The sequence below is a fragment of the Pelophylax lessonae genome (genome assembly GCF_965119305.1).
Source record: "Pelophylax lessonae genome assembly, chromosome: 4".
In the NCBI taxonomy this organism is placed as follows: Eukaryota; Metazoa; Chordata; class Amphibia; order Anura; family Ranidae; genus Pelophylax; species Pelophylax lessonae.
The window spans coordinates 25,987,988-26,012,100 of NC_138771.1; the positions used below are offsets into that span (position 1 = coordinate 25,987,988).

The following is a 24,113-nucleotide window of genomic DNA, read 5'->3' on the forward strand; positions in this document are numbered from 1 at the left end:
GTACTCCTGCCTTTACCTTTGGATTCCAAGTCTTCGGGTCTATCATCACCTCTCTGGGACTTTTTATCACCACCTACTATTAATTTTTGGAACACATTTTATGGACTCTTTCTGTTCACTGTGTTATTTATGTCATTTAATACTTCACTTTGATTTATGGGTTACACCATACTAGATAGCGCTGCACTATTTTTTGCTTTAATAAACCCAACTTACTGTACTTAAAACTTTCTGGCTCACTGACCCCTGTTGTGCATATGTCAGAGATCCTTATTTCAAAGTTATTGATCAGATTATTAAATTGCTAGCATGGCAGCCAGGCAAACATAGGAGGGGTCAGCAATGGCAGGCTCCATGTTGTTTTGATTGCAGGTTCTCCTTACCAATTTTAACACATTTCTGGAAACTGTAGGGCTGCTAATAAGCACCTGAAATTATCTTCTAAATCAGAGACTGTGATATTTGTTTTTTTATTAAATACGTTTATTGAAGTTTGCAGTGGGATATACAGTATACTGTACATGTATAGAAGACGTGGTGACATAAATCCAAAGCATGGCAAATAGTATTTGTCAATGGATATACAAATGCACATGTAACAGTAAGCAAGTAGCAGGAAATTGTAAATCAGAAACATGAAAAAAAAAAAGGATTCAGGTCATGGGATAAGAATGGGGGTGATCAATAAAGCATTGCTAATATACAGTATCTCACAAAATTGAGTACACCCCTCACATTTTTGTAAATATTTTATTCTATCTTTTCATGTGACAACACTGAAGAAATGACACTTTGCTACAATGTAAAGTAGTGAGTGTACAGCTTGTATAACAGTGTAAATTTGCTGTCCCCTCAAAATAACTCAACACACAGCCATTAATGTCTAAACCGCTGGCAACAAAAGTGAGTACACCCCTAAGTTAAAATGTCCAAATTGGGCCCAAAGTGTCAATATTTTGAGCGGCCACCATTATTTTCCAGCACTGCCTTAACCCTCTTGGGCATGGAGTTCACCAGAGCTTCACAGGTTGCCACTGGAGTCCTCTTCCACTCCTCCATGACGACATCACGGAGCTGGTGGATGTTAGAGACCTTGCATTCCTCCACCTTCTGTTTGAGGATGCCCTACAGATGCTCAATAGGGTTTAGGTCTGGAGACATGCTTGGCCAGTCCATCACCTTTACCCTCAGCTTCTTTAGCAAGGCAGTGGTCGTCTTGGAGGTGTGTTTGAGGTCATTGTCATGTTAGAATACTGCCCTGTGGCCCAGTCTCTGAAGGGAGGGGATCATGCTCTGCTTCAGTATGTCACAGTACATGTTGGCATTCATGGTTCCCTCAATGAACTGTAGCTCCCCAGTGCTGGCAGCACTCATGCAGCCCCAGACCATGACACTCCCACCACCATGCTTGACTGTACGCAAGACACACTTGTCTTTGTACTCCTCACCTGGTTGCCATCACACACACGCTTGACACCATCTAAACCAAATAAGTTTATCTTGGTCTTATCAGACCACAGGACATGGTTCCAGTAATCCATGTCTTTAGTCTGCATGTCTTCAGCAAACTGATTGCGAGCTTTCTTGTGCATCATCTTTAGAAGAGGCTTCCTTCTGGGACGACAGCCATGCAGACCAATTTGATGCAGTGTGCAGCGTATGGTCTGAGCACTGACAGGCTGACCCCCCCACCCCTTCAACCTCTGCAGCAATGCTGGCAGCACTCCATACGTCTATTTCCCAAAGCCAACCTCTGGATATGACGCTGAGCATGTGCGCTCAACTTCTTTGGTTGACCATAGCAAGGCCTTTTCTAAGTGTCCTGTTAAACCACTGTATGGTCTTGACCACCATCCTGCAGCTCAATTTCAGGGTCTTGGCAATCTCCTTATAGCCTAGGCCATCTTTATGTAGAGCCACAATTCTTTTTTTTCAGATCCTCAGAGAGTTCTTTGCCATGAGGTGCCATGTTGAACTTCCAGTGACCAGTATGAGAGAGTGAGAGCGATAACACCAAATTTAACACACTTGTCCCCATTCACACCTGAGACCTTGTAACAGTAACGAGTCACATGACACCGGGGAGGGAAAATAGATAATTGAGCCCAATTTGGACATTTTCACTTAGGGGTGTACTCCCTTTTGTTGCCAGCGGTTTAGACATTAATGGCTGTGTGTTGAGTTATTTTGAAGGGGACAGCAAATTTACACTGCTATACAAGCTGTACACTCACTACTTTACATTGTAGCAAAGTGTCATTTCTTCAGTTTTGTCACAAGAAAAGATATAAAAAATATTTACAAAAATGTGAGGGGTGTACTCACTTTTGTGAGATACTGTAAATTATACAGGAAATGGTATATCAGGAGGACGCACGCATATTCTCCACCACTATCGTCATCAAAATAAGTTCAAAGCCCATATTGTAAAAAAAGTAAACAAGGGGAAAAAGCGATGAAAAGAGACTAAAAAAATAAATATATATATATATATATATATATATATATATATATATATATATATACAGTATATCATCTTTTTTCCTTTAAACATGAAATGTACTGTTATATTTCACTTTCTGTGCTTTAAAGATGGATCCCAGGTATATATATTTTACATAGTTATATTGCTCCAGCTTGGACCAATATATTTATGTACATTATATTCCATACCTGGCCAATGTCCCTAGAAGCTGGAAATCACTGAAGTAGACACCAATAGTACACTGATCTTCTATAGCTTGAGGGAGCATGCAATTAAAACACACAGTTCCCAGATCCTCCACCTGAGAACTACAGTGCCTTGAAAAAGTATTCCTACCCCTTGCAATTTTCCACATTTTGTGTGGAAAATGTTACATGTTACAACCAAAAATGTAAATGCATTTAATTGGGAATTTATGTGATAGACCGACACAAAGTGGCACATAATTGTGAAGTGGAAGGAAAATGATAAATGGTTTTCCCATTTTTTTACAAATAAATATGTGAAAAGTGTGGTGTGCATTTGTATTTAGCCCCCTTTACTCTGATACCCCTAACTAAAATCTAGTGGAACCAATTGTCTTCAGAAGTCACCTAATTAGTAAATACAGTCCACCTGTGTATAATTTAATCTCAGAATAAATACAGCTGTTCTGTGAAGCCCTCACAGGTTTGTTAGAGAACCTTAGTGAACAAACAGCATCATAAAGGCCAAGGAAAACAGCAGACAGGTCAGGGATAAAGTTGTGGAGAAGTTTAAAGCAGGGTTAGGTTATAAAAAATACCCCAAGCTTTGAGTATCTCATGGAGCACCGTTCAATCCATCATCCGAACATGGAAAGAGTATGGCACAACTGCAAACCTACCAAGACATGGCCGTCCACCTAAACTGACAGGCCGGGCAAGGAGAGCATTCATCAGAGAAGCAGCCAAGAGGCCGATGGTAACTCTGGAGGAGCTGCAGAGATCCACAGCTCAGGTGGGAGAATCTGTCTACAGGACAACTATTAGTCGGCATTCCACACATCTGACCTTTATGGAAGAGTGGTAAGAAGAAAGCCAGTGTTGAAAGAAACCCATAAGAAGTCCCATTTGCAGTTTGTGAGAAGCCATGTGGGGGACACAGCAAACATGTGGAAGAAGGTGCTCTGGTCAGATGAGACCAACATTTAACTTTTTGGCCTAAAAGCAAAACGCTATGTGTGGCGGAAAACTAACACTGCACATCACTCTGAACACACCATCCCCACCGTGAGACATGGTGGTGACAGCATTATGTTGTGGGGATGCTTTTTTTCAGCAGGGACAGGGAAGCTGGTCAGAGTTGATGGGAAGATTGATGGAGCCAAATACAGGGCAATCTTAGAAGAAAACCTGGTAGAGTCTGCAAAAGACTTGAGACTGGGGCGGAGGTTCACCTTCCAGCAGGACAACGACTCTAAACATACAGCCAGAGCCAGTGGCGGCTGGTGCTCAAAATTTTTGGGGGGGCGCAAAAAGAAAAATGTAATAGGTATTGCTTCGCGGCAAAAAACGCGTTAAAAAATTGCGTGATTTTGAGGTCATGGTACAGGCATGGCACAGGTGATGGCATAGGCATGTCACAGGTCATGGTACAGGAGATGTTATAGGCATGGCACAGGTCATGGTAAGGGCATGGCACAGGTGATGGTACAGGCATGGCACAGGTGATGGTACAGGCATGGCACAGGTGATGTTATAGGCATGTCACAGGTCATGGTACAGGAGATGTTATAGGCATGGCACAGGTCATGGTAAGGGCATGGCACAGGTGATGGTACAGGCATGGCACAGGTCATGGTACAGGCATGGCACAGGTCATGGTACAGGCATGGCACAGGTCATGGTACAGGTCATGGTACAGGCATGGCACAGGCATGGCACAGGTGATGGTACAGGCATTGCACAGGTCATGGTACAGGCATTGCACAGGGCATGGCACAGGTCATGGTATAGGCATGGCACAGGTCATGGTATAGGCATGGCACAGGTCATGGTATAGGCATGGCACAGGTCATGGTATAGGCATGGCACAGGTCATGGTACAGGCATGGCACAGGTGATGGTACAGGCATGGCACAGGTCATGGTAAGGGCATGGCACAGGTCATGGTAAGGGCATGGCACAGGTCATGGTAAGGGCATGGCACAGGTGATGGTACAGGCATGGCACAGGTCATGGTAAGGGCATGGCACAGGTCATGGTAAGGGCATGGCACAGGTCATGGTAAGGGCATGGCACAGGTCATGGCACAGGTCATGGTACAGGTCATGGTACAGGCATGTCACAGGTCATGGTACAGGCATGGCACAGGCATGGCACAGGTCATGGTACAGGCATGGCACAGGTCATGGTACAGGCATGGCACAGGTCATGGTACAGGTCATGGTACAGGCATGGCACAGGCATGGCACAGGTGATGGTACAGGCATTGCACAGGTCATGGTACAGGCATTGCACAGGGCATGGCACAGGTCATGGTATAGGCATGGCACAGGTCATGGTATAGGCATGGCACAGGTCATGGTACAGGCATGGCACAGGTCATGGTACAGGCATGGCACAGGTCATGGTACAGGCATGGCACAGGTCATGGTATAGGCATGGCACAGGTGATGGTACAGGCATGGCACAGGTCATGGTAAGGGCATGGCACAGGTCATGGTAAGGGCATGGCACAGGTCATGGTAAGGGCATGGCACAGGTGATGGTACAGGCATGGCACAGGTGATGGTACAGGCATGGCACAGGTCATGGTACAGGCATGGCACAGGCATGGCACAGGTCATGGTACAGGCATGGCACAGGTCATGGTACAGGCATGGCACAGGTCATGGTACAGGTCATGGTACAGGCATGGCACAGGCATGGCACAGGTGATGGTACAGGCATTGCACAGGTCATGGTACAGGCATTGCACAGGGCATGGCACAGGTCATGGTATAGGCATGGCACAGGTCATGGTATAGGCATGGCACAGGTCATGGTATAGGCATGGCACAGGTCATGGTACAGGCATGGCACAGGTCATGGTATAGGCATGGCACAGGTGATGGTACAGGCATGGCACAGGTGATGGTACAGGCATGGCACAGGTCATGGTAAGGGCATGGCACAGGTCATGGTAAGGGCATGGCACAGGTCATGGTAAGGGCATGGCACAGGTCATGGTACAGGCATGGCACAGGTCATGGTACAGGCATGGCACAGGTCATGGTAAGGGCATGGCACAGGTCATGGTAAGGGCATGGCACAGGTCATGGTAAGGGCATGGCACAGGTCATGGTAAGGGCATAGCACAGGTCATGGTACAGGCATGTCACAGGTCATGGTACAGGAGGTGGGCAGAGGGACAGGTGGGGGGCAGCGTCACAGAAAATGGGCAGCATCACAGGAGGTGGGCTGAGAGACAGGACAGTGGAGAACCTCTCCAGCATCAGGTCATTAGGCAGTGGTGGGTAGTGGGGCTCGTGCAGTCCCAGTTAGGAAGGTGAGCATGGGGGGGGGGGGGGTGAGGATAGATAGGCCAGGGGTGCAGTGGTCAGGAGGTGGAGGGTTTCAGGCAGATGTCTGACCGTTGCTGCGCTCCTCCTGCCTGTCTTCTCTCAGTGAGAAAGCTGACCCACATCATACCGCTTGAAAGAATGAGCCCTCTGCTCACCTCTGATCCCAGATCCCCCCTCCTCCTCCCCGCTGCCTCCAGTCCCGGCGGACTCCCATTCGGTCACTCTGTCCAGGGCTGGGCTGGGCTCCCCGCTTCTCAAACTAGGAGCGCTCCGCTCCTATTGTAGGGCCGGCCCTGCGCACACAGGAGAGAGAGGAGGCACTGAGGCTGCTTCCAGTTATCACTTACCTGCTTGTCTTGGGCTGGCTCTTTCACGACTGGGACCGGGCCGACTTCACTGGCGTCTGCTGCAGAGGTGACGGGACTCCGGAGAGACTTCTCCACTGACAGCGGCTCTGAAGGCGGGCGGGAAGGTGACGGCCGGGACGGTGAGTGATTGACGCACCGCCCCCATGCGACGTCACCCAGGATGTCCTGTATGATTGGTCCAGGCTGGAGACTGGACCAATCACAGCCAGGAATCCACGAAGTGGGGGTGTCCAAGAAATGTGCCCTGCGCCCAGGTTACGCCCCCAAAAGGCAGCCAATCGGCGCCTCTTGTGGGTCGTAACCACCCCACCCCCCCACCCCCAGCCTCCACATAGGCCGGCGGCGGCGAGGTTTGCGAACGCAATTTTTTTTTTTTTGAAAACTTTATTGATCATTTTGTCTTTTTTTTTTTTTTTTCTTTTTTTAGGGGGGGCGGCGCCCTGGCGCCCCCTATGCACGGGCCGCCACTGGCCAGAGCTACAATGGAATGGTTTACATCAAAGCATATTCATGTGTTAGAATGGCCCAGTCAAAGTTCAAACCTAAATCCAATTGAGAATCTGTGGCAAGACTTGAAAGTTGATGTTCACAGACGCTCTCCATCCAGTCTGACAGAGCTTGAGCTGTTTTGCAAAGAAGAATGGGCAAAAATGTCCCTCTCTAGATGTGCAAAGCTGGTAGAGACATCCCCAAAAAGACTTGCAGCTGTAATTGCAGGGAAAGGTGGTTCTACAAAGTATTGACTCAGGGGGGTGAATATAAATGCAGCCACACTTTTCACAGATTTATTTGTAAACAAAAATTGAAAAAAATGTGGCCCCTTTCACACATGCTGTCAGTTTGTCCGTTTTTCATCCATGCATTGATGGATGAAAAACGGACATCAATGCATCTCTATGGAAAAAACAAATGTAAATGGATGATCATCCATTTACATCAGTTTACATCTGCATCTGTCATCATCCGTTTTTTTTTTAAACTGATCAAAGCTCTATTTTTCTTCCGTTAAAAAAACGGATCGGAATCCGAAAAACGAATGTAAACTGATGAATGGTCAGTTTTTCATCTGTTTTTGCATTGGTAGTGGATGTAAAAAATCAGATGAAAAACTGATGATCACTGATGATGACTGATGAATACTTCATCCATTTTGACGTGACTGAACTGATGAAATGAACGGTCCGCATGTGTGAAAAGGGCTTTTATAATTTTTCTTCCACTTCACAATTGTGTGCCACTTTGGGTCGGTCTATCACATAAAATCCCAATAAAATACATTTACGTTTTTGGTTGTAACATGACAAAATGTGGAAAATTTTAAGGGGTATGAATACTTTTTGAAGGCACTGTACATATCCTACAGCCCAGTGATGGCGAACCTTGCCCCCCCCCAGATGTTTTGGAACTACATTTCCCATGATGCTCATTCACTCTCCAGTGTAGTGGAGCATCATGGGAAATGTAGTTCCAAAACATCTGGGGTGCCAAGGTTATCCATCACTGCTATAGCCCATTATGAAGAGCCTCACCGCACATGTGCGCCCCCTGCAGTCCACTCTGGCTGCCTGTTTATGTCGAAGCATGCACAACTGGGTGGCTCCTTAGGACTAGGCAAGAGAATGGAGCCACCCGCAAAGTGAAAACCTGGAAAGAGATGTTTGGACCCGCACAATCAAGAAAAACAGAAATCTTTCAATTGAACAAGAAGCAGACCAGGTAAGCAACCCGGTCAGCTGCTATAATGGCTTAAAAAACGTAGGTTTTGATATATCATTTTAAATAGCAACCCCCCCCCCCCCCCCCCCAATGCATGTTCATCATGCTCATTGATTTCTACTGTGTATTTTACTTACCTCTGTGGAACCAGTGAAAGCAACTTTGTCTATGTTGGGGTGGTGGGAGATGGCAGCTCCAGCTGTTGGTCCGTATCCTGGCACTATATTAACAACTCCTGGAGGGAACCCGGCCTGCAGGAACAGAAAGAGAAAGAGCTATACATACTGGCAAACAGAGGAGACCAGAAATCTCCGAAATCGTAGCCGCACTCTGTGGTGTAAGACAAAGTCCCAGTAAGACTTTACCCAGTATAAATCTGCCCGACAAAAAATACACTAGAAATGAAAGCGGTGTCGGAATAGCATAAAGGTAAATAGGTATCTACATCCTATTGGTTTGGAGAGGAGCAGAATGAGGCATAACTGGACTTTAATGGTACCGTACACAAGCTTAATAAGAAAATGGGGTTTCCTAAAACATCATTTTATTGTCCAAAAATGTATAAAAAATAAAGGAGAAACATCTCCCATATTTATACCATAATACATATGGTCAGTAATAATATTATGAGATAGATAGATAGATAGATAGATAGATAGATAGATAGATAGATAGATAGATAGATAGATAGATAGATAGATAGATAGATAGATAGATAGATAGATAGATAGATAGATAGATAGATAGATAGATAGATAGATAGATAGATAGATGCTAGATAGATATATAGATATGGGATAGATAGATAGATAGATAGATAGATAGATAGATAGATAGATAGATAGATAGATAGATAGATAGATAGATAGATAGATAGATAGATAGATAGATAGATAGATAGATAGATAGATAGATAGATAGATAGATAGATCAGTCCCACCTCTTTTATTAACGATCCCATGTAGAGAGATGTAAGAGGGGTTTGCTCTGCAGGTTTTATCACCAGCGTATTTCCGCAGCACAAAGCTGGAGCCATCTTCCAGATCAGCATCAGCAGAGGAAAGTTCCACTAAAACACAAATGAAGACCACATCAATGACCATAAAACACAATGGAAGTGATTCAGTAAGGTAAACCAAACTTGGACGCTGCTTTTAGGTAAACACGTTCAACAAATTAACAAGCAAATGGCAAAAACAAATTCATTGTGAAACTAAATAGCCAAAAAAGGCAAAGAAGTTTGGAGTTTTAACCATAACTTATTTTCTGGCTAAATTAAACGGAGTTCCGCCCCCTGAAAAAGATAAAAAATCAGCAGCTACATGCACTGTACACACACTGTACACACACTGTACACATACTGTACACACACTGTACACGCACTGTACACACACTGTACACATACTGTACACACTGTGGCAAACACAGCCACTGTATATTGTCCTTTGTGTATGCATTATGTTTATTGCATGTGTATACCTTTAAGAACCAAGTGTTTGTAGTGTGGTTTGTGTGGAGAGAGTAAGAACTCTTTCGCTTGGGACTATCATATTTCTGAGCAGTGTCCTTCAGGAGATGTGTGGGGATGTATTGCAGATTGCTAGAAAATGGTAGAAGTGTTTCATAGACCCATGCCAGTGGGGTGGGGTTTGTTATTGTGAATACCTGCATTCCATTGTCCTATTGTTCCTGTCTGCCTTGTAAGCATATTATGGGATGTGTGTTTGTGTGGAATGGCTCGAAGAGGGAGGGGTTTTGGCAGAGTGTAGATCTCTTGTGTTTTCAATAAACAAGGCATTCTAGTTTGACTCCCAGCCTATGTGTCGTCTAGTTCTTGGGAGGGAAGGATTGTATAACGCTACCTGGATTGTTGCATGCTGTACCTGCCTATTTGGATTATTACCTGTTTTCCTGTCTATCAGCGGAGACCCTGTAGATTAAACTACTTCTCCGCTACACTCACACTGTACACACACTGTACACACACTGTACACACACTGTAGCTGCTGACTTTTAATATTAGGACACTTACCTGTCCTGGAGTCCAGTGATGTCGGCACCGCAGCCGATGTTTCCATCAGGTCTCAGGTGCTGTCGCCGCCATTGCCGGTAAGGGAACCCGGCAGTAAAGCCTTGTGGCACTGAAGGGGGGGGGGGGGAGCAACAAAAGTCCTCCTTCCTACCACCCCCAGCAGTCTTCTGGGACACTGACTGCATCCACCATTCACAACCCGTAGTGCGACTCACGCATGCACAGTGGCCACCTGGCTGTGAAGCCGCAAGCTGTCACAGCCGGGTGCCCATAGTGAAGATACTGGCACCCCTGAGGGAGGACAGAGGATGAAGATGGCTGGGGTGAGTACACCGCTGGACCCTGGGACAGGTGAGTGGCTGTTTTTTAAATGTCAGCAGCTACACTATTTGTAGCTGCTGACTTTAATTTTTTTGACAGGTAGCTGGAATTCCTCTTTAATGTATTAATTTCCCCCAGGGGCAAAGTACATGTAGTACTTTGTCCTAGGGTTGCACCGATACTGGTATTAGTATCAGTGTCGATACCAAGTATTTTCACGAGTACTCATGAAAATGCTCCTTTACCCAAAACCAATACCTTTATGGTGCTATTTGAGCCCGTACAAAATGAATGGGCTCAAATCCCACTACAAAGAATCGCATGGGATTTGAACAGAAATACGGCGTGATTCCTGTCCGGATTGCATGTAGTTTCCCCCCACCATTCATTTTGTATGGGCTCAAATCGCATGCAAAAGGATCGCCAGCAAAAAAAAAAAAAAACGGTATTTGTGAAACCCTACTTTGTCCCATCTTCTTATGGGCTGTCTAAGCAGAGCTTGTCTTCCTCCGCAGCTCTCCGACAACACCGCTAGCAGGGAGACAGCTGCTTTGAGAGATGACACTCTTCCTTTTCTGCAGGCATTTGTCCAGCCCACTTGCATGAAACATTTTACCTGACAAGCCTCCATCTCCCTGCATTCCTCAAGAGACATTTGTCTCAGCAAATTCTTTGCAGACAGAGAAAAGTGCCATCTGTCAAAGTAACCATCTCACTGCTAGCTGAGGTCTCAGGGAGCTGAGAAGGGAGAAGGAACACCCCATCCAACCTCACAACTAGCCTTAGACAACACATAGGGAGATACTATATGCAGGGCTTTCTTAACTCAGAAAATAGGTGCAGGATCTCAAATACGACTCCCCCCCCCCCCCCCACCCATGCACACACCTTCCAAACCACATCAAATAGTGGGTATGGTGAAATTTCGCTAACAGTGGGAGAGTCTTAAAGGGGCATTAAATACCAAGAGTGCATTATGTACAGTACATACTGTAGTAAGTACAAAGTGCAGAGTTTAAGGGGTTACACAAAAAGTGCAGAGTTCAGAGTTGTGCTGCATGCAGAGTGCAGAATTCAGGGGTGCGCTAAACGCTTCACACAGAGTGCAGAGTTCAGCCTTCTTCCACAGCTGCTTACTCTGCATCCCCCATCCACATCTCACTTTCATCCCCTATCCATATCCCTCTTCTTCTCCAGCACCTCCCCACACACTGTAGGTGGCTAAGTCTTTTTTTACTTGATGGGAGATCATCCAGCGGGGGTGTGGGCATCTGCATTGCACCCGGCATTCGCACTGCACCCCGGCATCTGCACTGCAACCTGGCATCTGCACTGCACCCCGGCATCCGCACTGCACCCCGGGCACCTGCATCTCCCTTGTCCCCATCCTGCACTCAGTGGGAGTCGCTCAGGAGATCAGTTCTGGGGAGACAACCTGTCACTTGTAAACACATAAACCGAGCTTCTGTGTTTACAAGTGATAGTGGTGAACAGGGAGCAGAGGGCCTGAGCCAGAGGTGGTGGAACTGTGTTCCACCAAATTCCAGCTGAAAAAAAGCCCTGACTATATGTACTGTCACCTGGGGAACAGAGCACAATAATACAGTTGAAGTGAGACTTTTTCTTTAGGTGGAACCTTGGAAACAAAAAAAAAAAAAAAAAAGACAAACAAAGGATTTTTAATGCAGAAGAGACATATTCTGCATTAAAGTTTCTTACCTGCCTGTCCACCCTGTACATTGAGCTCAGTGTACTATTTCGGCAATGCCAAGATCATTGAACTCCAAACGCATACGCGGGAGTGATGTCATCTCAGCCCAGCCATTGAAAATAGTCGTGATGCCGCACTTCTAAGTCTGGGGCACATGCGCGTGCCACCGGCAGACCACTCCTGCTGTGATTAGACATTCCCTGCTCCCTTCTCATTGGCTCACTGACTTTGATTGGCAGCAGTGGGAGCCAATGGCGCTTGCTATGGGGGCACCCAGGCCGAGCCACAGCTCTGTGTGTCCATTCAGACATGGAGCTCCAGCTGAATGGACACACAGAGCTTCTCATTGGCTCACCGACTTTGATTGACAGCAATGGGAGCCAATGGTGCTTGCTATGGAGGCCCCAGAGCCATTCAGACACACATAGAGATTGGGTCAGGTAACTATTAGGGGGGCACCTTCTGCCTTTACAACCACTTTAATTTAACTGAAAGAGTAGTTCATGCTTGGAACAGACTTCCAGCAAAGATAATGAGTCAGTCAGATATAAGTGGATTCAAACATAGACACATAGATATATACTTAGACGAAAAAAAAAAGTTAAAGCGTAACTCCACTTTTGTTGAGAAAAAACATTCCCCTCTGGGTGATCTCTGTACATTGCAAGGATTATAACAAACTTTGTTGCAGATTCCTACTTTGTTATTCTGAAGAAATCACCATTTGCTCCTCTGTGCCTCTGTGCTGAGTGGGTCTAATGGGAGTGGCATCATAATAAGCTGCAGAGCTCTAATGAGGAAAGTTGCTGGGCCTGAATCCCTTTAGACGTGTACATATTGGGAGTATCTCACCAAAAATGACATTTCTGTTGCAGGGGATGCCAGAAAGCTGACTTGTATCTCAGGCAGACTTCTGGGAAAATTGGTGAGCCAATCACACAAGCAGGAAATTATTTTTCTGGGGGTGTGGTCACTATACATTCTGTGTACAGAACAGCTCCAGGTAGCCATATTGCATTTTCAGAAAAAGACACATTGGAAATGAAAGGTAATTTTTAATAACATTGAATTACAATATGATTTGTGTCGCAATTGTATACGCTATATTATTTTTTCTTTTTTTTGCTGCGTCCCCCCCCCCCCCCCCCCCCATGAAAGTGGAGTTACCCTTTAACAAAAAAGAACAAAAACAAAGAAAAATTAAAATGAAAAAAAAAAAGGGCAGATTTGATGAACCACTTGGTCTTTTTTCTGCTGTCACTTTTCTATGTTTCTCTGACAATTTGATCTTTGGATTAACACTTCACTTTACGGTGAACAGAGATCAGTGAATAGAAATAAAATGTTCAACCTAAGAAACACTAAGGGCTGGGATATCATCATATCATGTAATGTTTAAGCTGTTTATATCTCCTTTGTTATATACAAATAGTACTTACCGGTGTAATGGCCCCGCACACTCCGATAGGCTCATGTACTGTGTAGCAGAGAAAACTTTCATCTATAAGACAAAAATAGGTTATAGTAAAAAATAGAAACATCACAAAAAAGGTCAGTACAAGAGATAAAAGCTTGGAGAGAGATACCACACCACCAATACGGCTTCTTTTGCCATGCATACCAGAATAGTGTGTGTGATATCCATACAGACGTATCCAGGGCTGCTGATAGAAATCGCGGGGCCCCGTACAGACTACCTGACAGGGCCACACCCAAAAAAATATGAAGGCTCCATTCACATATAGGCATCTTGGATTGCGGGCAGAATTGCCATGACCCTGCCCGTGATCCCGAACAATTGCAATTTGTGGAACGCCCGTGCGATTCCCGTGACTTGCAATGGCACTCCATATGCGGCTCGATTTTGCCGCAATTGTCGCCTGACGAATTGCGGTAAAATCGCGCAAACAGAATTGCAGGATGCCTGTACAAGAGCTCCTTTTGGGTGATAGGCGTCCTGCGATTCTGTTTGCGTGACTTCACCGCGATTCGTCGGGAGACAATCGTGGCAAAATCGCACCACATTTTGGATGCCATTGCAAGTCACAGTTATCGATCGGGCATCCTGCGACTTGCAATGGTTCAGGATCATGGGCAGAATTGCGGCAATTCTGCCCATGATCCGAGATGCCTATATGTTAATGGAGCCTAAAAAGATATATTTAGCTAAAATTGAGCTAAAATTACAATAAAATCATTATTATCAGACACAAATACAACATAACTCACATAAGCAGCAAATTATTGGTGCTATATCGTACCACCCAACTTTCTTAAATGATAAAGAGAGACACGTTTTAGCACATAGTCGGTAGGCAAACGACATGGCCCTGCCACGGGCCACCAAGATCTAAATCTGGGGTCTCCAAACTTTTCAAAAAAAGGGCCAGTTATCTGCCCTTCAAACTTTAGGGGGGCCGAACCGTGGCCAGTGGGAATAGAAAATGTCCCGGCATTGGTGGAAGTAAGGAATGCCATAGGCTTGGTAGTCAGTTGGAGTAAAATAATTACATCATTGGTGTAAGTGGGAGAATAGTGCCCCATCATTGCTATCAGTGGGAGGAAAAGTGGCCCATTGTTGGTATCAGTGGGAGGAATAGTGCCCCATCGTTGGTTTACAGTGGAAAGGATAGAGCCCCATCATTGGTATTAGTGGGACGAACAGTGCTCCAGCATTGGTATTAGAGTGAGGAATAGTGCCCAATTGTTGGTATTAGGGGAGGAATAGTGCCCCATCATTGGTATTAGGGGAGGAATAGAGGCCCATCACTGGTGTTGGTATCAGTGGGGGGAATAGTGCCCCATCATTGGTATCAGTGGGGGGAATAGCGCCCCATCATTGGTGTCAGTGAGAGGAATAGTGCTCCATCATTGGTATTAGTCGGAGGAATAGCACCCCATCGTTAGTATCAGGGGGAGGAATAGTGCCCCATTGTTGGTATCAGGGGGGAGGAATAGTACCCCATCATTGGTATTAGTAGGAGGAATAGCACCCCATCGTTGGTATCAGTGGGTGGGAGGAATACCACCCCATCGTTGGTATCAATGGGAGGAATAGTGCCCCATTGTTGGTATCAGTGAGAGAAATAGTGCCCCATTATTGATATCAGTGGGAGGAATAGTGCCCCATCATTGGTATCAGTGGGAGGCATAGTTGCCCATCATTGGTGTCAGTGGAAGGAATAGTGCCCCATCATTGGTGTCAGTGGAAGGAATAGTCCCCCGTCATTGGTGTCAGTGGGAGGCATAGTGCCCAATTGTTGATATCAGTGGGAGGTATAGTGCCCCATTATTGGTATCAGTGGAAGGAATAGTCCCCCATCATTGGTGTCAGTGGGAGGAATAGTGCCCCATTGTTGATATCAGTGGGAGGAATAGTGTCCCATGATTGGTATCAGTGGGAGGAAAATCACCCCATCGTTGGTATCAGTGGTAGGAATAGAGCCCCATCCTTGGTTTACAGTGGAAAAAATAGTGTCCCATCATTGGTATCAGTGTAAAGAATAGTGCCCCATCATTGGTATTAGTGGGAGGAATTGTGCCCCAGTGTTGGTATCAGTGGGGGGAATACCACCCCATTGTTGGTATCAGGGGGAGGAATAGTGCCCCATTATTGGTATCAGGGGGGGGAGGAAAAGTACCCCATCATTGGTATTAGTGGGAGGAATATCACCCCATCGTAGGTATCAGTGGGAGGAATAGTGCCCCATTGTTAGTGTTAGTGGGAGCAAAAGTGCCCATTGTTGATATCAGTGGGAGGAATAGCGCCCCATCATTGGTGTCAGTGGGAGGAATAGTGCCCCATCATTGGTGTCAGTGGGAGGAATAGTGCCCCATTGTTGGTATTAGTGGAAGGAATAGTGCCCCATCATTGGTGTCAGTGAGAGGAATAGTGCCCCATTGTTGATATCAGTGGGAGGAATAGTGCCCCATTGTTGATATCAGTGGTAGTAATAGTGCCCCATCATTGGTGTCAGTGGGAGGAAAAGTGCCCCATTGTTGATATCAGTGGGAGGAATAGTGCCCCATCATTGGTATCAGTGGGAGGAAAAGTGCCCCATTGTTGATATCAGTGGGAGGAATAGTGCCCCATTGTTGATATCAGTGGTAGTAATAGTGCCCCATCATTGGTGTCAGTGGGAGGAATAGTGCCCCATCATTGGTGTCAGTGGGAGGAATAGTGCCCCATCATTGGTGTCAGTGGGAGGAATAGTGCCCCATCATTGGTGTCAGTGGAAGGAATAGTGCCCCATCATTGGTGTCAGTGGGAGAAATAGTGCCCTATAATTGGTGTCAGTGAGAGGAAAAGTACCCCATTGTTGGTGTCAGTGGGAGGAATAGTTCCTCGTCTATGATGTCAGCAGAAGGAATAATGGCACAAGGGCCAGATAAAAACAAGCAAAGGGCCACATTCAGCCCATGGGCCACAGTTTGGGGACCCCCTGAAATTATTTACTACACCACACAAGTGCTTTTCTTTATATTGGCTTTTCAAAATAAAAATCACAGTAATATAGTGGTTGGATAAAAAGTTTAGTGCAGCAGAACAGTTTTTGTAGTAAAATAGTACATTTTGTATAAAAATTTACACATCAGAATAAGAAGAGGGACAGCTGAGGCTGCACCAGGGACAGAGGGATTTGGTCCCAACAGAGGGACAGTTGGGAGCTCTGGTATGTAAAAAACCTGCAATAAATAAATAGATTTTGGCAAGTCTGCAGTTTGCAATTATACCACAAGAGGGAGTGTAAACCATTTAGATGGGTGGAAAATAACAAACTTGCAATGTGACTGCTAATATGCTAATAACTGCTAAATATAACCTGTAACCATTGTGACACCAGTTATTCCACTCCAGAGAACCTTGGCATAAGATAACACACACAAGACAAAAACTATTATAAATTGGCTCCGTCTATAAACAAACATATTGTAAAACCATTACATAATTGTATTATCAGTTCTCCATTCTAATGAAAACGAAGCTTACTTTTAAGCCCTTATTATGGGTACTCGGGATTGTGGATGGACAGTAAGGGGCTGTGGATGGACAGTATGGGGTTGTGGGTGGACAGTATGGGGTTGTGGATGGATAGTATGGGGTTGTGGATGGACAGTATGGGGTTGTGGATGGATAGTATGGGGTTGTGGATGGACAGTATGGGGTTGTGGGTGGATAGGACAGTATGGGGTTGTGGATGGATAGTATAGGATTGTGGATGGATAGTATGGGGTTGTGGATGGATAGTATGGGGTTGTGGATGGACAGTATGGGGTTGTGGATGGACAGTATGGGGTTGTGGATGGACAGTATGAGGTTGTAGATGGACAGTATGGGGTTGCAGATGAACAGTATGGGGTTGTGTATGGACAGTATGGGGTTTGCGGATGAACAGTATGGGGTTGTGGTTGGACAGTATGGGGTTGTGTATGGACAGTATGGGGTTGTGGATGGACAGTATGGGGTTGTAGATGGACAGTATGGGGTTGTGGTTGGACAGTATAGGGTTGTAGATGGACAGTATGGTGTTGTGGTTGGACAGTATGGTGTTGTGGTTTGACAGTATGGGGTTGTGGATGGACAGTATGGGGTTTCGGATGGACAGTATGGGGTTGAAGATGGTCAGTATGGGGTTGAAGATGGACAGTATGGGGTTGTGGATGGACAGTATGGGGTTGTGGATGGACAGTATGGGGTTGTGGGTGGATAGTATGGGGTTGTGGATGGACAGTATGGGGTTGTGGATGAACAATATGGGGTTGTACGGTATGGGGTTGTGGTTGGACAGTATGGGGTTGTGGATGGACAGTATGGGGTTGTGGTTGGACAGTATAGGGTTGTGGTTGGACAGTATGGGGTTGTGGATGGACAGTATGGGGTTGTGGATGGATAGTATGGGGTTGTGGATGGACAGTATGGGGTTGTGGATGGATAGTATGGGGTTGTGGATGGACAGTATGGGGTTGTGGATGGACAGTATGGGGTTGTAGATGGCCAGTATGGGGTTGTGGTTGGACAGTATGGGGTTGTGGATGGACAGTATGGTGTTGTGGATGGACAGTATGGGGTTGTGGTTGGACAGTATGGGGTTGTGGATGGACAGTATGGGGTTGTGGATGGATAGTATGGGGTTGCGGATGGACAGTATGGGGATGTGGATAGATAGTATGGGGTTGTAGATGGACAGTATGGGGTTGTGGATAGATAGTATGGGGTTGTGGATGGATAGTATGGGGTTGTGGATAGATAGTATGGGGTTGTGGATGGATAGTATGGGGTTGTGGATGGACAGTATGGGGTTGTGGATGGACAGTAAGGGGTTGTGAATGGACCGTATGGGGTTGCGGATGGACAGTATGACTTGTGGATGGACAGTATGGGGTTGTAGAAGGACAGTATGAGGTTGTGGATGGACAGTATGGGGTTGCATATGGACAGTATGGGGTTGCGGATGGACAGTATGGGGTTGTGGATGGACAGTATGGGGTTGCATATGGACAATATGGGGATGTGGATGCACAGTATGGGGTTGATGGACAGTATGGGGTTGCATATGGACAGTATGGGGTAGCGGATGGACAGTATGGGGTTGTAGATGGACAGTATGGGGTTGTGGATGGACAGTATGGGGTTGTGGATGGACAGTATGGGGTTGTAGATGGACAGTATGGGGTTGTGGATGGATAGTATGGGGTTGTGGGTGGACAGTATGGGGTTGTGGTTGGACAGTATGGGGTTGTGGATGGATAGTATGGGGTTGTGGATGGACAGTATGGGGTTGTGGATGGATAGTATGGGGTTGTGGATGGACAGTATGGGGTTGTGGATGGACAGTATGGGGTTGCAAATGGACAGTATGGGGTAGCGGATGGACAGTATGGGGTTGTAGATGGACAGTATGGGGTTGTGGATGGACAGTATGGGGTTGTAGATGGACAGTATGGGGTTGTGGATGGACAGTATGGGGTTGTGGTTGGACAGTATGGGGTTGTGGATGGACAGTATGGGGTTGTAGATGGACAGTATGGGGTTGTGGATGGACAGTATGGGGTTGTGGATGGACAGTATGGGGTTGTGGATGGACAGTATGGGGTTGTGGATGGACAGTATGGGGTTGTGGTTGGACAGTATGGGGTTGTGGATGGACAGTATGGGGTTGTGGATGGACAGTATGGGGTTGTGGATGGACAGTATGGGGTTGTGGATGGACAGTATGGGGTTGTGGATGGACAGTAAGGGGTTGTGAATGGACCGTATGGGGTTGCGGATGGACAGTATGAGGTTGTGGATGGACTTTATGGGGTTGTAGAAGGACAGTATGAGGTTGTGGATGGACAGTATGGGGTTGTGGATGGACAGTATGGGGTTGCATATGGACAATATGGGGATGCATATGGACAGTATGGGGTTGTGGATGGACAGTATGGGGTTGTGGATGGACAGTATGGGGTTGTGGAGAGCTTAGGGAATGAGGTGAAGCTCCATCATCCATGATTTGCTGTGGTTTACTGCATTTTATAGGGTCTAATTATAAAAAATTAGGGTCTGAATATTTTAAAAATTAAGCTTTATGTATCAGTAAAATCTTTTACTCTTTTTTACATTGGAACTTTCCGTGATGCAGACTATCACTGATACGGAATCTTGCTGTGCGAATGCCTCTGCATTTCCACAGACATCACAAATAATACCCATAATGTGTCCAGTATGATTATTTCCATCAGCTCCAACTAAAGGCCATAATGCAGTATTTTTCTGATTGAGGTATTTCAGGTAAATACTGCATTATGGCCACTAGATGGAGATGATGATCCTATGAAATAAACATATTCGGCTCCTTACAGGGATTATTCATGATGACTGTGCAAATGTTTAGGGAATTTGTTTTAGAGCCCTTTCACATTGAGGCGCTTCTAAACTGCCCATAAACGCTGAGCACTTTTGTATCGCATTTGCTGCGCTTTTCAGGCGTTTTTTAGGCATTTGCAGTGCGCTTTTTAACAACCGCCCGCCACAGATATACTGCTGCAGGCTGGCTCGGCTGCAAGAACAAACGTATAGGTATGTCTGTTCACAGAAGCGCTCCTGGGGGTGTGCCCGCTCCCACTAGGCAGCAGGGAAACCGATCCACAGGCCAGCAGCCGCAATTGCCACCGGGCACCCACGATCGCTCCCCGTGAAGAGAGAACTACGGTCTGCTATTGTAAACACAGCAGACCGTTGTTCTCTCTGGAATGAATACAGAGCTCCTGTGATCCTCCTATTTAGGATCACAGGTCTCTGTGTTGATTCCACAAGTCCATCCCCCTCACAGTTAGAAAACATCCCCTTGGCTCACACTTAACCCTTTGATCGCCCCTGGGTTAATCCCTTCCCTGCCAGTGTCATTATTACAGTAACAGTGCATATGTTTAGCACTGATTACTGTAGTAATGTCACTGGTCCCCCCAAAAGTGTCAAAAATGTCAGTTAGGGGTCCGATCTGTCCGCCGCAATGTCGCAGTCCAGCTAGAAATTTGCAGATTGCCGCCATTACTAGTAAAAAAATAAATAAATAAAAATGACATAAATCTTTTCCTTAGTTTGTAGATGCGATAACTTTTGCGCAAACCAATCAAAATACACTTATTGGGATTTTTTTTTTCCACCAAAAATCTGTAGCAGAAAACAAATTGGCCTAAAAGGATGAAAAAATTTTATTTTTACATTTTCTTTTGGGAAAGTTCTATAGCAGAATGTGAAAAATATTGTTTTTTTTTCAGAATTGTCGCTCTTTTTTTGTTTATAGCGCAAAAAATAAAAACTGCACAGGTGATCAAATACCACCAAAAGAGATCTCTATTTGTGGGAAAAAAAAGGACATCAAATTTATTTGGGTACAGTGTTGCATGACCGCGCAATTGTCAGTTAAAGAAACGCAGTGCCGAATCGCCAAAAATGGCCTGGTCACTAAGGGGGCAAATCCTTCCGGTCCAGAAGTGGTTAACCGGTTGCGGCGGTCAGCCCCGGCCAGGCAGAGTGACGTAGGTGTACGTCACTCGCCTGTCACTGACTTGTGAGCCAATTGCGGGCGGGCGCGCGCCCGCACCGGCTTGTTCACTGACAAGTCAGTGCGTGTGACCGGCGGACCCGATCGTCCGCCGGTCACTCACGATCGCTCCGGTGAAGGGAGACGGTTCTACTATGTAGGACCGTTGATCTCTGTTTTTACACCAATAGCCATGTCCCTTTACAGTTAGAATCACGCCCCTAGGACACACTTAACCCCTCCCTCTCCAATACAGTTAACCCCTTCCCTGCCAGTGTCATTTTACAGTAACAGTGCATATGTATAGCACTGATTACTGCAGTAATGTCACTGGTAACCCCAAAAGTGTCAAAAATGTCAGTCAAGGGTCCGATCTGTCCGCCGCAATGTCGCAGTACCGCAAAAAAAATCGCAGATCGCCACAATTACGCGTTAAAAAAAAAAACACCAAAAATGACAAAAATCTTTCCCTTTGTTAGTAAACGCGATAACTTTTGCGCAAACCAATCAAAATACGCTTTTTGCAATTTTTTTTACCAAACATATGTAGCATAAAACAAATTGGCCGAAAATGTTAAAAAATTTTAATTTTTACATTTTTTTTTGGGGAATTTCATATATCAAAAAATGTAAAAAATATTGTTATTTTTTCAAAATTTACGCTCTTTTTTTGTTTATAGCGCAAAAAGTAAAAATCGCACAGGTGATCAAATACCACCAAAAGAAAGCTCTGTTTGTGGGAAAAAAAGGACATCAAATTCGTTTAGGTACAGCGTCGCACGACCGCGCAATTGTCCGTTAAAACTCACGCAGTAAAAAATCGCAAAATACCCCCTGGTCTTTAGGCAGCCAAATCCTCCGTGGCTTAAGTGGTTAAAGGACACATGGCTTAAAAAACATTTCCAAAAAACGTTTTGGGCGCTTTTCAGGCGCTTCCCATTCATTTCAATGGAGAGGTGCTTTTTGTAGCTCTCCAAACATGCTCTAAAGTTGCTGCATGCTGGATTTTTTTCACCTTACTGCGAGCGCACCGCCCCTGTGTGAAAGCATTCATTGATGTTAATGGGAAGCAGTTTTCATAAGCTTTTCAGATACTTTTATTAACGCCAAAGCGCTTGAAAAACTGTGAAAGGGCTCTTATACATAGACCGCTGTGTTGTTTTTCGACTTATTAAAGTGTCAGTTCACAGAAAATGGATACACTATATTACCAAAAGTATTGGGACGCCTGCCTTTACACTCACATGCACTTTAATGGCATCCCAGTCTTAGTCCGTAGGGTTCAATATTGAGTTGGCCCACCCTTTGCAGCTATAACAGCTTCAACTCTTTTGGGAAGGCTGTCCACAAGGTTTAGGAGTGTGTCTATGGGAATACCAGAAGCGCATTTGTGAGGTCAAGCACTGATGTTGGACGAGAAGGCCTGGCTCGCAGTCCCTGCTCTAATTAAGTAAAGCAGAACTTCACCCAAAAGGGGAAGTCTTACACACTTGGCACTTTTGAGGAGGGGGGGGGGGGGAGCAGGTACCCGGTTTTGACAGGTACCTGCTCCCACCCCCGTTCCCAGCGTCGCGGTTCTTCTTCCTCCCTCCCCCCTGCAGTCTTCTGGGACACTGACAGGTCCCAGAAGACCGCATCCACCAATACAGAGACTCACGCATGCGCAGTGGGTGCCTGGCTGCGAAGCCGCAAGTTGTCACAGCCGGGTGCCCATAGTGAAGATGCTGGCGCTGCCGAAGGGAGGACGGAGGAAGAAGACGGCTGTAGTGAACTCTCTGCTGGACCGTGGGACAGGTGAGTGGCTGTTTTTGTTTTTTTCAAAGTCAGCAGCTACACTTTTTGTAGCTGCTGACTTTTGTATTTTTATAGGTGCCTGGAGTTCCTCTTTATCTAATCCCAAAGGTGTTCTGTTGGGTTGAGGTCAGGACTCTGTGCAGGCCAGTCAAGTTCCTCCACCCCAAATTCGCTCATCCATGTCTTTATGGACCTTGCTTTGTGCACTGGTGAGCAGTCATGTTGGAACAGGAAGGGGCCATCCCCAAACTCCTCCCACAAAGTTGGGAGCATAAAATTGTCCAAAATGTGTTGGTATGCTGACGCCTTAAGAGTTCCCTTCACTGGAACTAAAGGGCCAAGCCCAACCCCTGAAAAGCACCCCCACACCATAATCCCCCCTCCACCAAATGATTTAGAACAGTGCACAATGGTAATATACTGTATTTAGGATTTAAGCAGATGCTAGAGGATTAAAGCAGAACTTCACCCTCATTTATCAAACTCCCCAATATTTTTTTCATACACCCCCTTTGACAGAATCGCATATATTTGTTTTTTGCTAAATACCTTTTTTAAGATTCCCACCCTCTACTTCTGTAATTTTCATCGAGGCGAGAATGACATCACTGATACTGCCCACTTCCCACTGACTTCTGGGATATGAAGGTCATATATCCCAGGGGTCTTCAGGCAACTCCAAGAGCACTAGGTGCGCATGCTCTCTACCTGTAGAATTGTATGTTTACACATTGCCAACAGGGCCATGTGACAGTACTCACTGTCACTGGGAGTGAAAGACAGATACTTAATGGACACTGGGAATATGGTTTGGATTGCTTCAAGCGGGACAGTAATATCTATCAGCCATGTATCTCGAGAAATATATGAAGGCTATTCCTGTTTGATTCTGAACATGTTCATTGAAAGAGCTAATCACATTGGCTTCTGTTCCATGTCCTTCAATGTCAGAGACAGGCTCTACGTATTGTTTGTGTATTGAGGTAATGTGTATTCCATGTCCTTCAATGTCAGAGACAGACTCTCCCTATTGTTTGTGTAGTGAGGTAATGTGTATTCTGTTAAGCCTGTCTGTCCCATTGTTAATTGTTAATGAACTCACATATTGTTTCTGTCCAAATGGCTAGATAC

The 24,113-nt window shown here is 45.6% G+C and overlaps 1 protein-coding gene across 1 annotated transcript in view; it reads right to left on the reverse strand.

Annotated features, from left to right (window-relative positions):
• The window catches only part of ALDH1A3 (aldehyde dehydrogenase 1 family member A3), an 87,607-nt gene that overhangs the window by 27,338 nt on the left and 36,156 nt on the right, over window positions 1-24,113 (reverse strand). Inside the window, exons 5-7 of the mRNA XM_082253059.1 lie at window positions 13,599-13,660; window positions 9,036-9,164; window positions 8,233-8,346 (exon numbers count right to left, since the gene is read on the reverse strand). Coding sequence (XP_082109185.1) covers window positions 8,233-8,346; window positions 9,036-9,164; window positions 13,599-13,660 — 305 coding nt within the window. The remainder of the gene's footprint in view (window positions 1-8,232; window positions 8,347-9,035; window positions 9,165-13,598; window positions 13,661-24,113) is intronic.